The following is a 21,814-nucleotide window of genomic DNA, read 5'->3' as shown; positions in this document are numbered from 1 at the left end:
AAAAGAAATTTTAGATTCCAACTTCAGTTTTTGAGCTTCTGTGTTCTTCCTCTTAAGTGTGCAGTCTGATGTTTTTACCATTCTAATACTTTTATCCTCTTCCACCACTTCTTATAATCAATCTGAATTACACTTAGAAGTCCCTCCATCTGTGCTATGGAACAGAGCTCTGTGTTTTTCTCAGGAAAGCTGTTTCTATTCTATACCCAGCAGTCCTGCTGTATGATAGTCAGTAAGCAGTTTTGTTACACTTAAACATAAGTGTAACATAGCTTTCTCTAAATAAAGGGATTAGTAATTTGCTGTTTGTAATGTTTTTAGCCCTGGATTAGTGGCATTGGATCCTACCTCTTCCCCATTCTTAAAGCTTTATCAATTCTCATGAAAGTCCTAATGATGAGTTAACACTTTCAGGATTGTGGAGCTTGAAAATGTGCATATTAATAGAATACAGCTAAAATTTAAAATTGAAAAATCACACAAATATGAATCTCATTTATTATTCAGCAGTTTTCTTGTTTTCAGGTTTACTGTATGGTTTTTGTGAATGCTAATATGAGGTGTTAGCTACTATACTAGTAACTAACAAACATAGCAGATTTCAGTTGATTTTGCTGACAAGTAGATAGATTAGGTACTAAACTCAAAGTAAACAAACCCAAGAAAGTTGGTCATGCCTATTAATCCTCAGGAGTTTTAGAACTCCTGATAGATAACTGAGGATAGCTTAATGTTTTCCATGATTTTGTAATTGCTTGTGGATACGGCTGTTTAACTGCCATATACACTTCTAAATTTAGTGAGATTTTTTCATGTGCTAAATGAACAATTGAAGACTTGAAGCTGTTTTTACATTTTTTTACAGGGAAAAAAACCAAAAATGTGGGAAGTGAGTTGAAACCTCCTAGGTATTAATAAATTCCAGTTTTCACAAATAAACCATTTTATTCTTACGTTGCTGTTCAAGCAGGCTTGTGGCATAAAGACCTGCTCAGGAAATAAAAGTTATTCATAGAATCTAGAATGTTTTGTGTCTCGCTAAGAAAGTACTGTTTGTGGGACAGCAGCCTTGCTCGTCACTGTCTGCCCTCCCTGGTTTGCCAACCCTGTAATGTCTAATCTCTCTGGCAAATTTCAAATTTGGCAGTGGTCACTAAGTTACTGTAAAATTTGTGAATGTGTATGAGACGACACAGTGACATCCTGCTAATGTCTGGAGCCTGTGATTTGAGCTCAACTCTGGTAGGCATCAGAGGATTCCTGTAGGGCTTCACTATGGGATGTTGGCTGTATGCAATTAGTCTTTCTGTACACATGTGTGTTTGTGTGTGTGTAAAGTGGATAGATGAACACATACCATGACCACACAAATGCTCACAGAAAATTTGTGTTAATTGAATCAGTACAGGAGATGTTTTGTTTTATTTTCTCAGAAGGTACGACAATGGAAGCAGGTCTTTCTTCTTAAGTACATTCTGTCAGCTGGGATGCCATTGAGTTGAGCTTCGCAAGAGTATGAATAAAATCATATTGTTTTCTGGCCTTGTGTTGGTGCTGTGCTCTTTTTCATGATTGGTATCTGAATGGTGAAGATCCATTTTTGCTAGCGTGGCAGTTGTCATGTTGGGGATGTTAAGTTGGAAGAGAACCCACAATTTATTGTGTATTTGCAAGGCTTTGCAACCATTAATTTTCCAGAGAAAGGGTAAAGGGGGCAGCGCTGAAATGCTTCTTTGCTTTCTCCCTTTTTTTTTTTTTTGTGTTTTAACTAGAGGTGGTTGTGAGAATATATAAAGTAACTTTCTTTGTGCCCAGAGGAGGAACTACCAATTTTGCAAGATGATTTGTCAAGATTCTAATATTAGATATTTCTAGAGTCTTCCTGTGTTTGCTTGGACAGCATACAGGTTATTTGGAGTGTAGCAGAATGATCGGTCAGCAGCAAGAAGCTGTTTGAAGCACAGTAAAAGCTATTAGCAGCACAGAGCAAAGGTGCTGCTGGACAGGCTTGTGTTTGCAGTAACTGTGACCTGTAGGCAGCCTCTGTGGTGACTTGTCACATAGAAATTTAGGATTTGTAGATGGCCGAGGGCCAGCCACCACTTCAGGCTGATGGCAAATTAATGATAATCTGAAAATTGTAATTGGTCATTCAAGCCTTTTATAAATCATTCTTCAGAACAAAGAATTCACTGGGGGACTGTGTGTGCAGAGTAATCAGGTTCCTTGCCAGCACGCCCTGCAGAGCAGTTTGTGTAATATGGGAATACAGATGTTTGAGACTTCCTTGAAATAAACAAAGTTGGAAGATAGCTTCTACCTATTGGAATAATATTGATATTAATAATATTAGTAATAATATCCTCTATAAAAAAGTATAATACATAATTGTATTTTTTGGTGTACTTACATTTTCCTATGCAAGTTCTTGTCCAAGTTTCATAAGATTTTTGAAGTTGTCCCTGGAAATAATAATTTATATTCTCTACCCCTAATATTAAGTGTATTACAACACTTAATTGTTGTAATACTGTAATTGTTTGTTGGAACTTTCATAGCAAGCACAGTGATGCTTGATTTTAGCACAGAAGAAAACTGCATGAAGGAGAAATCCTGTTACTAATTAAACAACCTTGGGTGCTTATATTATGACTGCATATTGTTTCTCCAATTTGTGTAATTTGTAAAGTACAGTGGGTTTTTTAAATGAAAAAACTCCAAGTTTGGTATCTATAATGTAGGAAAAGCAGATAATTTCTGTGTCAGTTTTACCAGAAGTATATGTTTTTAATCAGAGTACTTATTCTTGATGCATTGATTTCAATTGTGGTAGTGCTGATACTTGTGTTTGCAATATGTGGCAGGGCTTGTTTTTGATGTTTCTTATGACACTTGCAGCTTTTAAAAATTATTTTAATTTTTAATTGAGGCAGAAGTTTTTAATATGGTTTGTCACGTTCAGTAATGAGTGAATTAGAGCTGAGGCTTGAAGAAAAGACATTTCGTACCATTCCTGAGATTGATATCTTGGAACTCTTACAACATTACATTAGTGCCTTGATTTTACAAGAGAAAGATTTACTTGTAAATCAGTCCAGGTGGCTTTGTTTAGCATCTCTTACTCCACAGTCTCATTCTTGTTTGGTTAATGCATCAAACACTTTGCCTGGAAGTTAAGGTAAAGCTGTGCTTGAGTTTAATGACATATTATCTGTTTCTGGATTGTGCTTATAAGTGTTTAATTGAGTATATATAGAGTGCTTCAAGCTAGTGTCTAGTGAAATACAGTTGCACTGAAAACATTTCATTTGCTAGCTGTCAAGGCTAGATGGGTCACTAATCCAAGCTTTGTTTCTGCTCCAGTTCTGCTACAACTGGCAAGTGATGCTTTACCAAGTGATGCAGCCTTGTCTCTTGCCTATCTACTTGCACTGCCACAGGTATGTTGATAGTGAAAGACTATTCATAGCATTTCAAAATTCTGTAATAAAATTTCATTTCCTTTGGGTTTTAAAATCTGAAAATTTGAATACACAATTTTAGAGATTTGACCGGTGCATTTAAAGGAAATTGAGCAAATGCCAGTGGACTGGCTAATGAGCAGGCCACTTGTGAAAAGACACATTTTCTTATTTAAAATAGAAGTTGGACCCAACTGACTGACAATTATAATGTAACTCAGAAATATGGATAATAACCTTGTGGTAAGCAGCAAAACTGTAGTTATAAAATCATTTATGTTAGGTGTTTGTGCAAGGGGGAAGAAAAACACCATAATGTAGAATTATCTTTGTGTGTGGAGGTTACTGATTTACTTCTGTGCCAGAAAAACACAGTCAGAACTATTTCTAAATCACAGCAAGTAGCTTTTTAGGAAGTTTGTATGCTTAATGTTGTATGCTTGCTAATTCTTTCATCTAAATTAATGCTCTCTTTCTTCTAGGTGGTAGATGCCAACAAATTCTTTGAAAAGCAATTACATTCTGCGTTATCTCTCCAGCTGGCAAGTTATTACTATAGCCTGCAGATCTATGCTTGTTTGGCACCATGTTTCAAGGACAAATGCCACCCTCTCTACAGGGTTAGTACTCTTTCTTTTTAAAACCACATTCATTAATGTGCAGCATAAAAGCTATTCTAAAAAGCCAGTACATGAGTTAAGCCTGTTTAGGAGCTGATCTGACTTATGCTGTGAGCAGCCTGTTACGTTATGCATAATTATTCTTCTACAGTGCTGTAAACAGACAAGTACTTCACAATTTGTGGAAGAGTTTTTGAAGCACAATATCAAGTGTCATTTTTAGGTAATAGCACTATCAGTCTTCAAAGTAGCTTATAAACACTGAGCAATAAGGAGTATGGTTTATGCTGTCATCTTGCAATAGTGTATACAATGCGATAAAATACTTCCTAGCGAAAGGGAAGAGTCCATTTCAACAAGAGCAGTGCTATTCAGAAAGTTTCCATAGCCTTCCCTGAGGTGTGTTGGTTTGTATTTCAGTTTACATGCGGTGTTTTGAAAATTCATCCTCATTCATTGATGATTTTTTCTGTTTCCTTTGACAAGTTTCTCATTTTGAAATGGCACAGCTTTGCTCTTTATCCATTGCCTGTGATTAAAGCAGTTGCATGGTAAACTCCAAACTAAATTGAAGAGGTAACATACATTTCAGTAAGGCACGAATTGCCATTCTTCTTAAGATACCTGTGTAAAAACTGCCACTCCAAGAGAGCCTTTGTGAAGTTACACCAGTTCTTTCCTCCTGTGCAGAAGCTCTCTTAACTGGTTGTTTTTCAGCCTAACTTTGAATTACAGCTAAAATAACACTTCTGGTCACAAGTTTTCTGAAAAGAAAGACCAGTAATCACCACTGTGGCATGGGAGGAGATTTTTTTTCCATGTTCAGAATGACTCCTGATTTACAGTGGAAAGCCTGTTTTCATATTTGCCCAATTCTGCAGTTGGGAAGCCTTTCATATTCCTGATGAGATTTGCATTTTACTGTCTTCTGTTTAGAAGCTAAAGGAAAATGTAGCCCACAACTGGAAACTGTGGTGCTTGCAAAATATGTTGGTTGTGAGGAATTCATGTTTGTTAAAAAACTTTCTTTGAGCTTATAGGTCTGTCTGCTGCAAGACAGCTTTGATGAAAAAAAGATTTGGTTTGGTTTTTTTTTTTTTTTCATTAGTTTAGCTTTTTTAAACAGTCCTATTTTCTAGGAAGTGCTATGAAGGCTTTGAAAAGTGTAAACCGTAAGAATGAGGACAGAAATGTTAGATTGAACTATTTGTGCTCCCATTGCCATTTAATAAGCAAAGTCCTGTCAATGGCACCACGTAGTTTATCTCATACTGATGTCATCTTTGACTTAATCTTTTGTTCCATCTGGGTAAAATACTGATAGTGATAAATAGTGGATTCCAGGTTGCTTGCTAAAAACAATATATTCTCTGTTTAAGCTGCTCTTAAACAGTAGTTTTTGAAAATATGAGAAGATTCTGAGGGAACAGCACAAGAAGAAAAAGGGAAAAAAACCCACAAAACCAGCATTGGATGTCCAGTAAGAAGAAAATGACATAGACAAATTACCTTCATTGTTACTAATTCCAAGGGTATCAAGTGAAAGAATGTCCCTGAAGTAGAAAACAAGAAGTAGAAACAGATGCTTTTCACCAATATAAACACACTTTTTTTTGTCAATTAAAAACAAACAAACAAACAAAAACCCCAAACAAAAAACCTGCACCCGAACTCCAGACTTAAATACTTGGTTTATACTGCAAAATGGTCATTTGGTTAAATTTATACCTGGTAATAAAGAATGGCTCCACTTGCAAGTTGGTTTCATCAATGCCATACAAGTTGTTATCCATGGGAATAGACCTAACTATGTTTTTTATTTTTGTGTTTCCTAATCTGTGGGAGGAAAAAAAAATTGATCTCAAACTTCTATGAAGATGTTACAGTCAGTTGTAGATGTCATTCCATAGAAGATTGTCTTCCAACTCATGTCACTGGTGTCTTGCATCACCTTTATCTTTTGACTGTCTGCCAAAGCAGAAGTGTGTCCCTACATCCTTTAAGTGCCTAATTCAAAGCTATGCATTACTCTTAGAAGATCACCGAGTGCATTCTTGTGGGTGAAGGTGTTTTCCCCTGTTCTAAATCTTTACATAGTCAGTGAAGATGTAAATCTGGCATTTCAGCCACACGCTTAGAAGGTGAATCCTCGAGATCACAGAGCACATATTTCTGTCTAACAGCACCTAAGTCACAGTAGGTGTGATTTCTCTAATCTGTTTAATCAAGTATCCTATCAGGAAACTCTAGCTGAATTTATAAGAAACTACATAGAAGCGTAGAAAAGACCCCACTTCACGTGTTTCTCATTTTAAAATGACATTATTTGGAAACAGTAAATGAGTAGCTCTGACATAATGGGAAAAATGTCACAATGGAAATGACAGAGGATATTGTTCTAAGGATAGTGGGGAGTATGGGGAGAGTTCCTCTTTCATTGGCTAGGACAGACTCTTAAGACTTGACAGTCAGGAAAGATATTTTGAAGGAATCATTGGGTCTGTTGCATGGAGGCTTGATTTTGTTGTTGTTGTTTTAATTGTGACATGAAATACTGACAGCTAATGTCTGCACATCAAACTAGAATCATAAATTGCCAGAAATTCTCATTATCTTTTTTTGTACTGTTGATGTCCAAAAGGAAATCAGCTTGATAATTTCAGTTTCTGATGAAGTTATTACTTTGCTTTAAGGACAGACAAAGGGATTTGGGTGTAAAGTATTGCTTTAATTTTATGCCCAAGACAATTTTGAATTTTAGTTGTTATAAACATAACAGCCATAGTTTAGGGCATCTGAGCTATATTGATTTTTTATCCTGAGGAATATTTTAAAAGAGCTCTCCAGCCAAATAAAGCCACAGATGAAGATCTGTAAAAATACTGCCAGAAAGAAGAAGAGAACAAAATTTCCAGAAATGGACTGTCTATGGAATGTATTTGTGTGAGAAGACTCATTACCCCTTGAGAAGCTGTATTTATTTTTGGTTTAGGTATGTACTGGCTGAGCAGGGATGGGATTAACTTTCTTCATTGAAGCTGTACTTTGCCTTTGTGGCTAGAACTGTTGATAACACTCTTGTGTTTTGGCTGTTGCTTGCTTGCACAGCATCAAGGCTGTTGCCCTGCTGCCACTCTGCTCACTAATTCTCAGTCTTGATGAAAAGCTGTACAGCTGAGGAAGAAATTTGCTGGATAATTCATGTTATTAACAGCTTATCTCCTCATTTGTCCTATCCTGGTGATCCGATAATGGACCAGAATAAATTGTTTACTCTAGAAAGGAGCGAAAAAGTTTAATTATCCTGAGGTTAATTAATATGTTCCTGTCCTCATGCTAATAACCTGTTGCTGAGGTCTTTCTGTAGTTTTGGAGAGGATTATTTTGCTGACCTCGTCTGGGGGGCAAGCTTTTCTTGGAACATCAAACAACAGTTCTAACAAATACTGCTGTTATAGAGGGGGATGGGAATTTTGCAGTTAGTAGCAGATGTAGAAAGTTGCTGTTAGCAGAAAATTCTTACTTTTTTATTTTATTCCATTACATGTTCCTTTTCATTCAAGAAAGTGAATTTGATTCCTGTCCTTTTGTGCATTGCAGCTGGCAATATGTTGAAATGGTAAGCTCAGAGAGTCTCCTTAGTGATGCTTTTGTTGCAGCCTGGAGTTGGTGAAGAAGCTGAGAGTTCAGTTCCACAGAGTTAAGTAGCCTGATATAACTGGCTTTTTAGCCACTACGTGACTGGGTAGATTTATACAGTGAACTTGAGCTCTGTGCACTTTACCTGCTTCCCTTTTCTGTTGCTTGCTGCTTTGGAAAGCATCTATCAACCTCTCTAAGAGGCAGAATTAGGTCAAAGGAAGAGTGCTTTGAACTTGGGACTGAATCTGTTTGTCTTATGGGACTTCATTCTGCAAGCTTGACCTGGCTCCCAAGATGGTTCTCTTGGTTGATCTAAGGTTACAAATACAGTTCTGTTACTCCAGAGAAGCAAAGCTCCCAGCTATGGTCCATATGCTACAGCTTTAGGTAATACTCTGAATATAGGATGTTGAAAATAAAGACTTAATTTGAAATGGAAATTAGTAGTGTATAGAAGGCTGTATGCAGGAAGAGGGAGAGAGGCATATCTGATGGGCTAACAGATGTATTAACCATATTTTATAATGTCTAATGGCTTTAAGCTGATTACATGGCACTGTAGCACAGCTAGAAGTTAAGTGTATACACATGAGGTAATCTCTCATTGGAAATTGAATGCTCATTAAATGGTTGCATATTGGCTTGGGTTTAATGATATTATCCTATCACATTCCTAAATTATGAACTTAGCCTACTAGAAATAGTATATACATTTTTAATCTTAAAATTGGATTTGTGTGCATGATGTTTTACTGGAGTTTATTAACACCAACGCGCAAAACTGACAAACTGTGTCAGGCAGACTTTTTTCATTCTGTCTGGACATTCAGCTTTTCATCCATCAATGCAATGGGTAGCACTAAGTCTGCTGTAGATGGTAAAATGATAGTGCACTTTATTGTGGACCTGTGAGGGACTTAAAACTTGACCTTTACTTTTACTACCATTTTAAGTCCTGATTCAAGCCCTTGTCTACTCTTTGACCCCTCTTTCTGTTTGGTTAGTGATGTTGAAAACTAACAAGTTTGCTTTGGCAGTGTAACTTCTCCCTGTAGCTTCAGTGTTTGAATTTTCTGTTGTATGTTCTGCATCAAGTTCAAGTTTCTTTGCTGATCTTTAGGTTGTTCCACTTCCCTTTCACAATGCTCTTTATGCCTAATACTTCTTATTGTTTTATGTACCACGCTGCTTGCTTATACATGTTCAGGTATTATTACTCATTAATACTTGGAGAGTGAATCTGTTTCATTTGGTGTATGCTTCTGTTTCCAAGTCCAGTGCATACCTGATAGTTCCAAAGCAAAACTGGGATAGATTGGTGTATAACTCCTTGAATCTATGCTGCACTATTCTCTCTCTCATTGATCTTCCTTCGTGTGTGTGGAGTCTGTGACAGAGAGGAGAATCAGAGAAAAAGAAAGGCAGTGGCAGAAGGCACCATGAATGAGACATTAACTGGCAGACAAAGAACTGGTCTTGGGAGAAGTTTTCTTTAACTTTAAAAAAAAATAAATAAAGGTAGGCCAAAGTATTTATTGATGATTTATTGGTCATCTTTTCTTCAGGTCATCAGTAAGGGATTCTGAATAAAAATCTACCCCTTGAAGACTTGCTGCTGGCTCTCTCCTATCTGAAACATGGTCTCTAAGCTTTTACTTCTCTTTTCACTGGATTTCAGTTCTTCCAATCTATTGGCAACCTAAGTTTCCAGACTGGACTTTGGTAGGGAAACTTGTGAAAGTATTTGAAAAGATCTGTGTATATTTTGTCACAGGATTCCTTTTGTCCATGTGCTCTTTGATACCCTCATAGCCCTCCAGCAAGTGAACAAAGTGGATTTTCCTTTACAGAGGCCATGCTGACTCTTTCCCACCAATCTGTTAATGATCAATGGTCTTACAATTTGTTATATAGTCTACCATCTTGCCAGGGATGGACATTTGACTTCCTGGTCTGTCATCCCTATGAGAATTCCTTTTACATCCTGTCTTTTCAGATGAGACTGGCACTCTGGCACACTATTTTTTTATAATGTTCGTTGATGCACCTTCACCTGCCATTTAACAGAATTTCACATTTGTTTTCCTTGAGAACTGAAGGGTGAATGCCATCTGATTGTGGTGGTGTGCAAGTGTATAGCTGACACTTTCCAGATTCTTCTAACTCATCTGGATCATATTGAGCTCTCTACCTCCCCACACTTTCAGTGGTCAGGGCTGGCACAAAGATCTCATGACTTACACTGTTATGGCCTTACCCATCAGTGCTCCTTCCACATCTTTTCACCAAGTGATCCTACCACTTCTCTACTTGGCTTTCTGATTTTGAGTGACTTTCCAGAACTTTTCTGCTATCAGCTTTACCGTTCTTTATAAGTCACTTTCCAGACACTTTTTAGCACTCTTAGTTTCCTCTGTAGCATGTCACATGAGTTTTACTCATTGATTTGTTTATTGCTCAGTGATATCTCAACACGTAATCACACATCTTTTAAATGAGTGAATGACTAAGTTATTAAAAAATGGAGAACTGACTAAACTGCTATGTCCAAAAACTTAAAGTTCAAATGAGCTCTCCTGAAGTAGCAGTCTTGGTGGTTAGTTTTGAACATCCTCTGATATGATCCCTAAAGGACTTACTAATGCATCAGTTAGGAACATTGCAGCCAGATTGTCTCAACTAGATTCCTTTGGTTGAGATGTGTTTGCTGTGGGTAAGGTAATGTTTCACAGATCCTCGTCTTCCTTTGTTAAACATAAAAGATGACAAAATACTGCCTTTCTTAGTTAGGACCAAATAATATTTAGGTGACTCAGAAAGATCTGTTGTTAAATAGTTGTTTGCTACTACCTCCCAGCCCATTTCATTTCTTCAAGATAAAGTGTGCTTATGAAAAGTGATCTTCAAGTGTTGCTTATTTCTGTTTCTCAAGGGTGATATGAGCCATTCTGTTAAATCCTACTTCTGGAAACAGAGTATTGTTGTTCTTTAGTCAGCTGTTTAGAAATATTCTTTTAGAAAAGAGGATCTTCAAACCAACCTTGCATATCAGCAGAGGGTTGAGGTCTACCTTGCCTGTGTTCCTCTGGAGATACATTTGTGGCTTTCTTGCAAGGAGGTGGTTGGGATAAGTACTAATCCTTTCCTTCTCTCAAAGCGTTTTGTTCTCTGGGAAACAGTACAAAGGTGACCAGCAGCTTTTTGAAGCAGTCTTACCCTAGTCAAGTGGCTTTATCTTCTCTTTTACGTTTGTTTTCCGAGCTTCTATAACTGCCTTCTCTAGTCAGTGAGCATCATGAACTTTGCAAGCAGTCTGATTGAAATTTGCTAGTCATCTTAGAGCAAAAAAACCCCATTTTAACAAAATTTTATTCATCTGAGTTGGCAATATAGGTAACTTTTCAGACAGTGCTGAATTTCCATTGCGTGAGAGAGTAGGCTTCTCCATCTGTGTTTTTTAGTGGTTTGACTGGTTTGATGGTGGGGTTTTTTGGTTTGTTGGGTTGTTTTTGTTTGTTTGTTTGTTCATCTTGGAGGATTGAGGCTAAATCTAGACTGGCCTCTATATTTAGCTGACAAAGCTATTCATGAAAATGTACATCACAATAAGAGAAGGTGGTCATGGAGAAGTCTGTGCTTCTAATCAGAAGCGCTAGCAGTCCCTGGATTAGGATGAAAAAATATCTAACTTCTCATATTTTAATAGCTGTCAGGAAAGAGTAAATGAAGTGTTTTGTAGCTTGTGGAGTATATAGTTTTCAAACTGTAAATTAGTAAGACACAGAAAGTATTTGCACATATCCAGTCAAGTAACTGTGCAAATTAAAAGGATACAATATTGCACTTAAATTAAAACTGTATCATATTGCAATCAAGTTTTACAAGTAGGACTGTGTGCTTATCCCAAAGTCTGTATATGACTACAGCTACTGCCATATAGGTCGAGATTAAAGACACTCTAAAAGAATAGACAATAACATAATTTATTCAAAAAGAAAGCACTTTTCTCCTTTTTTTGAAGAGAAAAGGAAGATAGACAAAAGGTTAGGATAATTATCTAAAGGGTAACATTATTTACTGAGAATAATGCTGACTGCAAATGGGAAATGAATCGTATAATATGAATTTAGTAAGCACTTCACTCAAAGCCATGTAGTAATTGTCTATTTTTGGAGGTGTTCTTTTGGTTCACACTTCAACCTTTTATATATCATGTGTTATTTCCACTAAAACAGCTGTCAGGTGAAATGATGGGATGAGATTTTTCTATGTAAACCTGACTTATCAATGTCTTACTCAATAAGAGAGAGTCAGTAAGAGAACACAAGGTAGAAAATAAATTATGAAAGCATCTTCTCTTGGGACAAATTATTCCTCACTTGTTGCAATAGCTGTTGGAAATCAAAGCAAAAAAGTCTTTCTCTGAGGAGAAATTCAACATGAGCCAACAATGTGAACTCACAGCCCATAAAGCCAACTGTATCCTGGGCTGCATCCAAAGCACCATGACCAGCAGGTCAAGGGAGGGGATTCTGCCCCTCTGCTCTGGTGAGACTCCACCTGTAGTATGAAACAGGAGGCCAGGCCCAAAGGAGTTAACTAAGAAATTTGGGCCTGCTAACAAGCTACTAACATCCAAAACGATCTGCGCTTGTTCTGTTCTACTTGCTGGACCAAAACTTAAAGGAATGGTAAAAGAATCATAGAATAGGCCTAGAGGTAATAAATTAAGATGCAGTAGGATAAGGTAGACATTTGAATAGAAGAAACAGGCTGGGAGCCAAGGCCTTCTCCAAACCTCAGTGAACGGGTCAAGAACAATAGAAGAGAGGGGAGGTCAGGCCGAGGAAGACGAGAATTAGCCCCCAGACCCATGGGATGAAGAGCGGGTGTCCCACCAAAACTGAGGGCCAAGAGAAGGACCGCCCCAAGCCCCGCCTGAGCTCCACCTATACTCCTCCTGTTATTAATATGTATAGATAGATGTCATAATCACTTGAATATGCATTTAATCACATCTGAAAATTGTATAAAAATGCTGATTTTGTGTGAAGCCTTCGAGCAAGTTTGTCCAGCGCGAGCTGGCTTGCTCCCAACGTTGAATAAACAAATACCTTGCTGCTTAAAGATAAAAAAAGTCTCTGAGCAGTTTCGCAGACCGATTTTTCAGATTCAAGTACTGCAACCAGGTCTGGGGTCTATAACCTAAAAAAAGATATAGACCTGTTGGAATGAGTCCAGAGGAGGCTACAGAGATGATCACCTCTCCTACAAGAAAAGGCTGAGAGAATTGAGTTTGTTTAGCCTGGAGAAGAGAAGGCTCTGGGGAGACCTTATAGCACTTCCCAGTACCTAAAGGGGCTACGAGAGAGCTGGACAGAGACTTTTTGCAAGGACATGTGGGGACAAGACAAGGGAGAATGGCTTTAAACGGAAAGAGTGTAGGTTTAGATTAAATATTAGGAAGAAATTCTTCACTGTGAGGTGCTGAGATACGGGCACAGGTTGCCCAGAAAAGCTGTGGCTGCCCCATCCCTGGAAGTGTTCAAGGCCAGGTTGGGAGGGACTTTGAGCAGAAGGTGGCCCTGCCCATGGCAGGAGTGTTGGAACTAGATGGTCTTTAAGGTTCCTTCTAACCCAGGCCATTCAATGATTTTATGAAAACAGAGCACTAGAACAATTTGTTCAGCTCTTCAAACACAAGTTGTTTAACATAACTGTAGAAACAACTGCTTGGATAACTTTTCCAATTACTTTTATGTTATATTACTGAACAGCAGCCTTTTGCCTTATTTTTTGATTCCTGGAGCAGTGCAGTGATTCAGGAGTGTTTGTTTTATACAGGTCACTCATCTGCAATGAAATCTTAAAACATTGTTTCAGTTTTTGGAAAAAAAGAGAAATATGGATGAAATTCATGGTGAAGATGAGAAGAGAAGCTAGGGAATTGAAGTCCACAGCTGCATTCCTGGATCTACATAATCCAGATATACATTTTTTAGTAGAGTAGGAAACTGCTTGTTTGCATCACTCGTGTGATCACATACTGTGGCGAGAAGCATTTTTTAAGAATACGGACAGGCTTTAAAATCATTATACTTAAATATACCTGAGACTTTAGAGTATGTTACAAAAACTTCTGATAGATGATTAAAAATCTGAAACAGAATATTGTTTTAATATCTGAATGTGTATGACCTATAGGTTTAATAATAGAGAATTTATTGCTTAGCTCCTCTCTACTTCATTTTTTAGATAAGTTTGTACAATTTTATTCTGATTTATCTTTTAGGTTATAAAAGGTATTCTAGTAGGTATTCTTACATGTTGACCTGGTGTGGTTTCACCTGTGGGTGATGAGCTGCTGCTTCCTGTATCCACTTCCAAAATGGTTGTAAAAGCTGACCCTGAACAAACCTGTGTTGTCACTCAACAATATATGTAGCTGCAGCAGTGGAAGGATAAAGAGTGTTGAGGTATCCTTGCACTTGAGTGATGTGACAGTACAGGTTTTATTTCTGAGATGTCCTGGTCTTCCATCTTGGCTGTACACTTGCTCTTTTTCTTTGAGCAGATCAGACGTAAGACAGCTGAGATCTGAAAGGTTGGCCACCCCACATCACATGGTGCAGTATCCAAGTTAATGTACTCTTGACTCACAGCATGGCAACAGTCTCAAAGAGAAGTGTCATTAATTTAATTAATGAAAAACTGTCCTATGGAGAGATGGTGTTTACTTCTCAAGTGAACAGGCACATTCAGGATTTTACTTCTTGAGTGAACTGTTTCTTTCCTGTGATTTTTTTCCCCTCCAGTATGTGAGGAAAAGTATCACCTATATGTGCTTCACTTCATTCTTCTTTTCCTGCCTTCCCCTCCATCAAATTTGTAGCACACTGAATCTCTTGCTACACAGATTGTGGTAGTTGCTGCAAGGATTAGGGAGAGCTCTCCTCTTCTTTCTGAAATAGAAATGCTTTCTAGAGGTGTGGTTTGGTTCCCTTAGTAGCACTGGTGATGGGCAACAACTAAAGACAGGGCCTTGGGCATAATACAACTGTGTCTGCAGCAGGAATGTTACACCCTGCTCCATGTCCTCCCTTGGCATGTGCTGTCATCTAGTTTTGCTAACCATGAGGGTTTTGCTTAGTGTATGTGTCTCCCTCTCTGGCACAGTCTCTTTCTAGGATCACTTAAAATGGTGTAGAACAAGTGTGGTGTTACAAGGATCTAGACCCAAGGGAACATGCCCTCTGCTCTCCCCTTCATATTTCTGTGGCTCACCACAATTGTGGCTTTTGACCATTGCCAAAAAATCACAGTTCAAAGGTGATGGAAATGTTTTGCAACTTCAGTCCAGAAAGGTCCACAATGTCAGTAATGTATTTGGGAGGATTATGAGCGGATTAGCCTCTGATGATCTAAGCAGTTTTTCTCATCAGTTTTTCTGATCATTTACAGTCTCTAGATCATTTACATTAAAAACAAAATCAAAAGAATAATATTTCTTTTAGAACAATTGGAAAGGTTCTCAGTCTTAAAAGGAGAAAACAAGCTAAATAGCCTTACAGTGATCTAGTATCTCCATGATGTCTTTTTAATATTTATCTCTCTTACCATAATTGTAAAATTATTGCCACTTCCTGAGCAGGAGAGTAATAGGAGAAAAGCTCATACTTTTTTTATTTGTTTGTTTGTTCCTGGTATGTATGGCTAAATTAAGTCTTTTAGAGAGATTTGAAAGAAAAAAAATCAGCAACTTGCCAGGAAAATAAATCCTGGCAAGATTAATTTAGGCATCAGGGTGAAGAAATTCCAAGATCAAACCCTCCTATCTCTTTTTAAAACCATTTTTTTTTTTTTATAATGTCACAGTGACAGATTTTGATGGGCTTCACAGGTGTCACTCCCAGAGTGTGGTCAAAAAGAAATAACTGTTTTAAAACGTCTACTCAGGTCGACCTTGTTCCCCAACTGAGGCTTACTGCTAATGGCTGGTGGTGCAGTAGGGATAGTAATTTGTACTGATCTGTGATGAGTAAATCACATCTAATAGCATGAAATTAAATTAACTTTATGCTTAAATTTATGTTTTTTTCTATTCTGTCCAACTTTTATTTTTCCTTAATTCTCAAGCAAGGCCTCTGTCAGCACAAATACAGTGTTAGCCCAATAAGTGAATAAAATGTATTGGCAGGTAGTTCATGAGGGATTTCCCCTGGCAGTGCTAGGGACGCCTCTGAGTTAAGGGTCAGCTCTTGTGGCTTCTCTGGAAACTTACCCTGTTTCCTGCTGTGTGTTTGTATGCAAAATACCCTTCCTGAATGATTACAGGGAGTTCAAGTGTCAGAGGTACTGGAGATATTTATCTGACAAAGCTGAGAGATGGACACATAGACACAATTTCTAACTATCTGAAAGACTCTGAAAAACCAACAGAGAGAATAGTGCTGGTTGGGGTCTATTGGTGTGGGCTTTGACAGGTAACATTAGAAAGGGAACAAGTTGAATATGGCTTGTTATTGGTCTTACCTGTCAAAATGAATTTGTATTTACACAATTTGCTTTAGAGTTTTTTATGTTTTTCCCCAAGTACCTGCTACAATTTGAAGAAAGTTCAAGAATTTGTAAACCCTGTGACTGCTGCAGTAAGAGTCAGACTTTACTGATTTTGCTGATTTTCTTCGTCACCAGCTGCTATTGGTAGCTAATTGTTATGGTCTTCTCAATTAAAAACTGTTAAGACTTTTTTGAAAGCTGGCAATACAAATATAATGATCTTTTTGTGTTGTGTTTATTAGAACAAGCATCATGTCTAATTGAACTAGGAATCTAATGGATGTAGAAATAGTTGTGCTTATCTTTTAAAAACATGTATTATTAAAAATGTGATGATGTTAAGGAATGAATACTTAAAATTATAAAATACAGCTCAATACCAAACACTTTAGTTTTCTGTTTTTCCTTTTTTTCATTGAACTTGTGTTGAGTGCCTAATAAATACTGTACAAGCAGCACTGTTATTTAAGAAAACATTTTAGATGTATAGAGGGAAGACAAATCTGAGAATGAAAACGTGTGTCATTCCAGTAAATGAGTTTTGTAAGCAACTGCCGCTTGGGAAAGTTTGTTTCTTTTATAGATTAAAAAACCTTAGTTAGTCTCAAATTAGATACCAGATAGCAAGAATATTCTTTCATGAAGCAGACTGTGGGATATCTCTAAGCTAATTTTGGATTCACATGCTATGATAACTTGGAGCATAGATTTTGTAAAAGACGAAAGAGGACAGCACATGATTAAAAGATTTTTTGGTGGCGAAGAGTTCAAGACAATCCTTGGCAACTGCTTGCAGTAAAAACACTCCACTTGTGTTTTCTTAATCTAAATGTATAACTTTATCCTCTGTACTGAAGAGTTTGCACTTTTTTTTTGGCTTACAAATGTATGGATATACATACATGGGTGTTCATACAGCACATGATTCTGTTATTCTAAATCTGTTGTTATTAAGACATTATTTCCAAATACAGTGTTCCTCTGAGCAAACAGGCAGCACTGAAGAGTGCACACAGATGGTTTTAGGTAAATATAACAAATGGGGACTTAATGGAGAGAGAAGAAACCTAGCAAAAGAGAGTACCAGGGGAGGTTTAGGTTAGACATTAGAAAGAAATTCTTTACAGAGAGAGTGATCAGACATTGGAATGGGCTGCTCAGGGAGGTGATGGAGTCACCGTCCCTGGAGGTATTTAAGAAGAGACTGGATATGGCCTTAGTGCCATGGTCTAGTTGACAGCGTGGTTTTGGGTCAAGGGTTGGATTTGATGATCTCAGAGGTCTTTTCCAACCTGGTTGATTCTGTGATTCTGTGAAATTCACTCACACAGATTGTCAGAGGGACCTGTCTTTCTCAGTGGACTAGAAGTTTTATGCGATTATGTTAAACATGTTTCCTTGTCTTGTCTCTTTGCCTATCTCCATGCTCTGTTTTCTAGTGTATCACATAGAGTGAGATACCAGGATACATAACAAGCAGTGGATGGGTTTACAGCTGGTATAATTGTGTTCTAGAGGCACTGCTCTGCTTGCCTGTTTCTTTTCGGAGATTTTATTATTCTGTTATCAATCTTCTAAGCAGCCTTGAAAGAGCTACCAATGTGGTTTATAAAATAAATGAGTTTGCAATGTTTGGAGGGCTTCAGAGGAGTATCATCTGGAGAGGAGAAAGGATGCCTTGTAGCATTTAATGTGACTTGATAAGCAGCCTGTCAACTAAGACTTGAAAAGAAAAAAAAATCAATTTAGAATGACCAGCAAGTCATGGAAAAATTCAAGTGTGCCTCAAAGTTTAAACTTTTGTTGCCATGTTTCACCCTGCTGTGCACTCTCATTAATGTTCATAAGTTTAGCTTCTAATTTAGCAGAATCATTCTGTAATAAAAAACTCAAAATATATTGATACACTCAACATTTTTGAGTTCACAGCAGTTGGATCAGTTGTTTCTTTTAGAAAATGTTTCAGCTATATTGGCATCCCTAGGTATTTTTTGGTGGCTCGTTTGTAGGCACTCTTTCCTCAGTGAGTGCCACACATGTGTCACAGATTTCCTTTTGGCATTGAGCTTCTGATGGCTTCCTTTTTTGTGGAGTAGAGAAATCAAGGTATTGAGTGAGATGAGTGCTTTCATATTACAGACAACTCTGTTTAAGTGGAGGTTACTAGACATAGCCACTGTACAGATCTTGAGATAATTTGGAATGTACATGCATTCCTTATTGATTTCAAACATGCAAACTGTATTTGCTGTGTGTTCTAAATTTTTGCTTTGCTGCCTGGGTTTTTGACTACAGAAGTTATTGGTTTATAAACTATGCACTTGATGTGTAATTTTTAACACAGTTTTAAGTTTTATTTGTTTTTGTTTGTTTTTAATTTTTGTATCATGGAATATTCTAAAGCATTCCAAAAGGATAAATTTTAATGTCATAGCAAATAGCCCTTACAGAAAATTTGAACTTCTGTTTTACTTAAAGTTTCCCAGAAACAGAAACAAATCTATTAATTCTGAGCACAGGGATCATTTATACATTGATAAATTTTTTTCAGAATTTGCGGGAATTTTTTTAGTTTGTTGTCAATTATTTTCACAGGCTGATCCAAAGGAGTTGATTCAGATGGTCACAAAGCATGTTACTCAGTATGGCTGTGCAGACTGGCCTGAAGAAATCTCCACTTTGATAAATCAGCTGCATTACTACAATGAACGACTACTGGATTTCACTCAAGCTCAGACTCTGCAAGGACTTGGCAAAGGAGTGGATGTGCAGAGATTTACAGCAGATGCACAGTACAAGAGAGAAACAATACTAGGATTGGCAGAGTAAGTAATATCTATTTTGTGTATTTATTTTAGAACAAAATTACTTTAAGCTTTACATCAGGAGAGTAAAATGAAAGTAATGCCGACCTTTAGAAGGGATAATTTACCAGCTGCTTTAGAGATTTACACTGTAATGCTGCTACAATTGGAGATTTTTCTATTTGACTACTCAAATGAAATGTTGCTCAAATAAATGGATCTATAGCTTTTAATTGAATCTCTAACTCTTCGTTTGTTAGCTGCTAATATTAAAGTTAATTAGGGATGAATGAAATCAGAGCACAGGTGGAGGTTTGATCTCTTCCTTTCATCTCCTTTAAACCTGCCCTTGCATTCTATTGAGGTATGCCCAAGGATCATATAGTTTTTTAAAAAAAAGTTGTTAAACTGTATTTTACTCTTAATAATTTAGTTAAAGTTGCTGTATATCACTATACTTTTTCCCTATATTCATTTATACATCCTGAAGCTTTCACCACATATATTCACATATATTTACCATGCTTTTATCTCACCTTTCAGAAATCCAGAATAGAAAAAAAGGAAAGAAATAGGATAGTACTATCTTATCATTTTAAAAATACCTTTAATTAACATCTGCATGCAGGTACTTTAAGCTGTGAACAAGTCATGAGTATGACTTGAACTCTTTATGTTTTGAGGACAGTCACAGTTGAATAGTTGCCATATTGTCAAAGGAAGAGTTCTGTGCAATAAGAAGCTTTAAATATAATTTTTAAGCAAATTTTCAGCTGATCTCTTCATAAAGCTTTTGAAGAGCATATTTAGATGTTTGCAGGTTTCCACCTATGTAGCTAGTAGAAATTTGTTACTAAAAGCCATTTATATATTGAATAAGAATAGTTGTATAACCTCAGGTTTTGAACACTAAGCTTCTGCTTTGCATCTATAAAATCTATACCAGCACAGATTTTGTCACTGCATTAATAAAAATAGGTTGTGATAATTTTTAATGTTTCTGTTGAAATTACCTGTTATGTATATATTGTTCACTAGGCATATATCTGTAGTATGTCACTAGGTGAATGTTACATCCTGATATTATCTACTATTATTTAGTAACTTCAATGCAATATCCTTTTGTTATCACAGATTCTTTGAGTGCAGGAGGTTTACTTATGTTCTCATCTATGAGTTCTTTAGATAATGTCTTTATAGAAATACAGTAAATATGAAGAGAAAGTTCCTTAGAGTAAGTAGAGATAAAAACACAATATGAAAGAGTTTGAAGAAGTTAGGCTTCATAGCATGTGGATGAGAGTGGCAGTTCCGTATTAGGCACTTACAAAGGTCCAATTAATTACTTGTTCAGCTTGCAGCTTCCTTGCTTTAATCTCCTCAGTGGACTCTTAATCTGCATTTTCTAATGAAAAAGATGTGCAAATTCAATGTAATTGTGTAGCGTATTTTTTCTTATTTTTAAATAAAGTGCCTCATGTTTTTAATCTTTTATGAAGTGCTGTTTGAGGGAATAACACCTGGAAGAGATGGTGTGTTATTTACAAAACAGCTTTGTATTAGAATGAGCAATTTGCTAAAACTACTTAACCAATAGTTCTCTATTTTATCTTCTATATTTGGTGTATTGTATTTGGAGCTTATTGTGCGTTATTTATCCAATATTTAAAGATCCAGGTGCCTCACAGACTTAATTAACGTTAATTCTCAAGCAGTTAACAATTTATCTGGGCAAAATAGAGCTAGAAAGTATTTGTAAAGAAGTTAGGGAAACTAGAGCAAGACTGAATGGGAATTCTTGAGTAGTCAGGTGAAGTCTCATGTAGCTTCAGGCCAGTGATAGTGTATAAGGTTTTGAATTTATTCTTTTACTTAAAGCCAGCTTTTAGGTGGTATCTTAGGTTTGGATTTTGTTTTGTGGTGTGTTTTTGGTTTGTTTTATTTTCATTCTAGTGCTCTGTGGTCTTCAGCCCTTCACTGCTTTTTATAAAATATTGAAATCAGAAGTTGATTTTAATATTTTAATACCAATTTCTTCCTTACCTTATGTCACCAATCTGAAATAATTATTCTGGAATTTTAGAAAAAAATGTGCGGTTATCAAGCAATCTGAATTTCATAACTTAGCATGTGCTTTTTGGGTTCTCAGAATGATTTTGGGGCATATGAAACATGTCCCTTTCTGGAAGACTTAACTAGAAAGTCTTGTGTGCAACCATTGTGTGTACTTTTGCTATCCTGCTCTGCCTGACTGCGAGTGTAGACACAGCCTGTTCTCCTGATGCATTGCTGCTACAGAACTTGACAAACAGCTGAGGTCTTCAGTCTCATTTTAATGCTTCAAACATGAGAGGAAACTAAAGCGTCTTGGCTTAAATCTTCATTTCACTTCTCCAAGTTGTTTCTTGGGATTTTTTTAAACATTTTGGGAGGATGGGCAGCTGAAAAAGGGGATCTCATTTCCCTTTATTATGATTGAATCCAGTCTCATGCTTTGTAGCTGTTTGATGTGAACACAAAAAGTTGAAGACTGCTTGTGAGCAACAGAGGTTGTGTATGATACAACAGAGGGTTTAGAGAAGATAGGAAAAAAAATTGCTCTGAGCTGCCAAATGTTTATTTCTGTCAGCTTGAAGATAGTCAGCAAAATCCCAGCTGAACGCAACTGCACAGGCATACTCTTTGATACTTTTGAGATTCATGCTACCACACAGGCAGGGTGGCTAAG

The 21,814-nt window shown here is 36.9% G+C and overlaps 1 protein-coding gene across 2 annotated transcripts in view; it reads left to right on the top strand.

The window, feature by feature from the left end:
- Window positions 1-21,814, top strand: part of NBAS (NBAS subunit of NRZ tethering complex) — a 169,190-nt gene that overhangs the window by 78,463 nt on the left and 68,913 nt on the right. For both annotated transcript variants that reach the window (XM_064650553.1, XM_064650552.1), the window contains 3 exons: window positions 3,364-3,440; window positions 3,944-4,081; window positions 18,878-19,107. In XM_064650553.1, coding sequence (XP_064506623.1) covers window positions 3,364-3,440; window positions 3,944-4,081; window positions 18,878-19,107 — 445 coding nt within the window. The remainder of the gene's footprint in view (window positions 1-3,363; window positions 3,441-3,943; window positions 4,082-18,877; window positions 19,108-21,814) is intronic.

Source organism: Pseudopipra pipra, chromosome 3, assembly GCF_036250125.1.
Source record: "Pseudopipra pipra isolate bDixPip1 chromosome 3, bDixPip1.hap1, whole genome shotgun sequence".
In the NCBI taxonomy this organism is placed as follows: Eukaryota; Metazoa; Chordata; class Aves; order Passeriformes; family Pipridae; genus Pseudopipra; species Pseudopipra pipra.
This window is presented reverse-complemented; position numbering and strand designations above follow the sequence as displayed.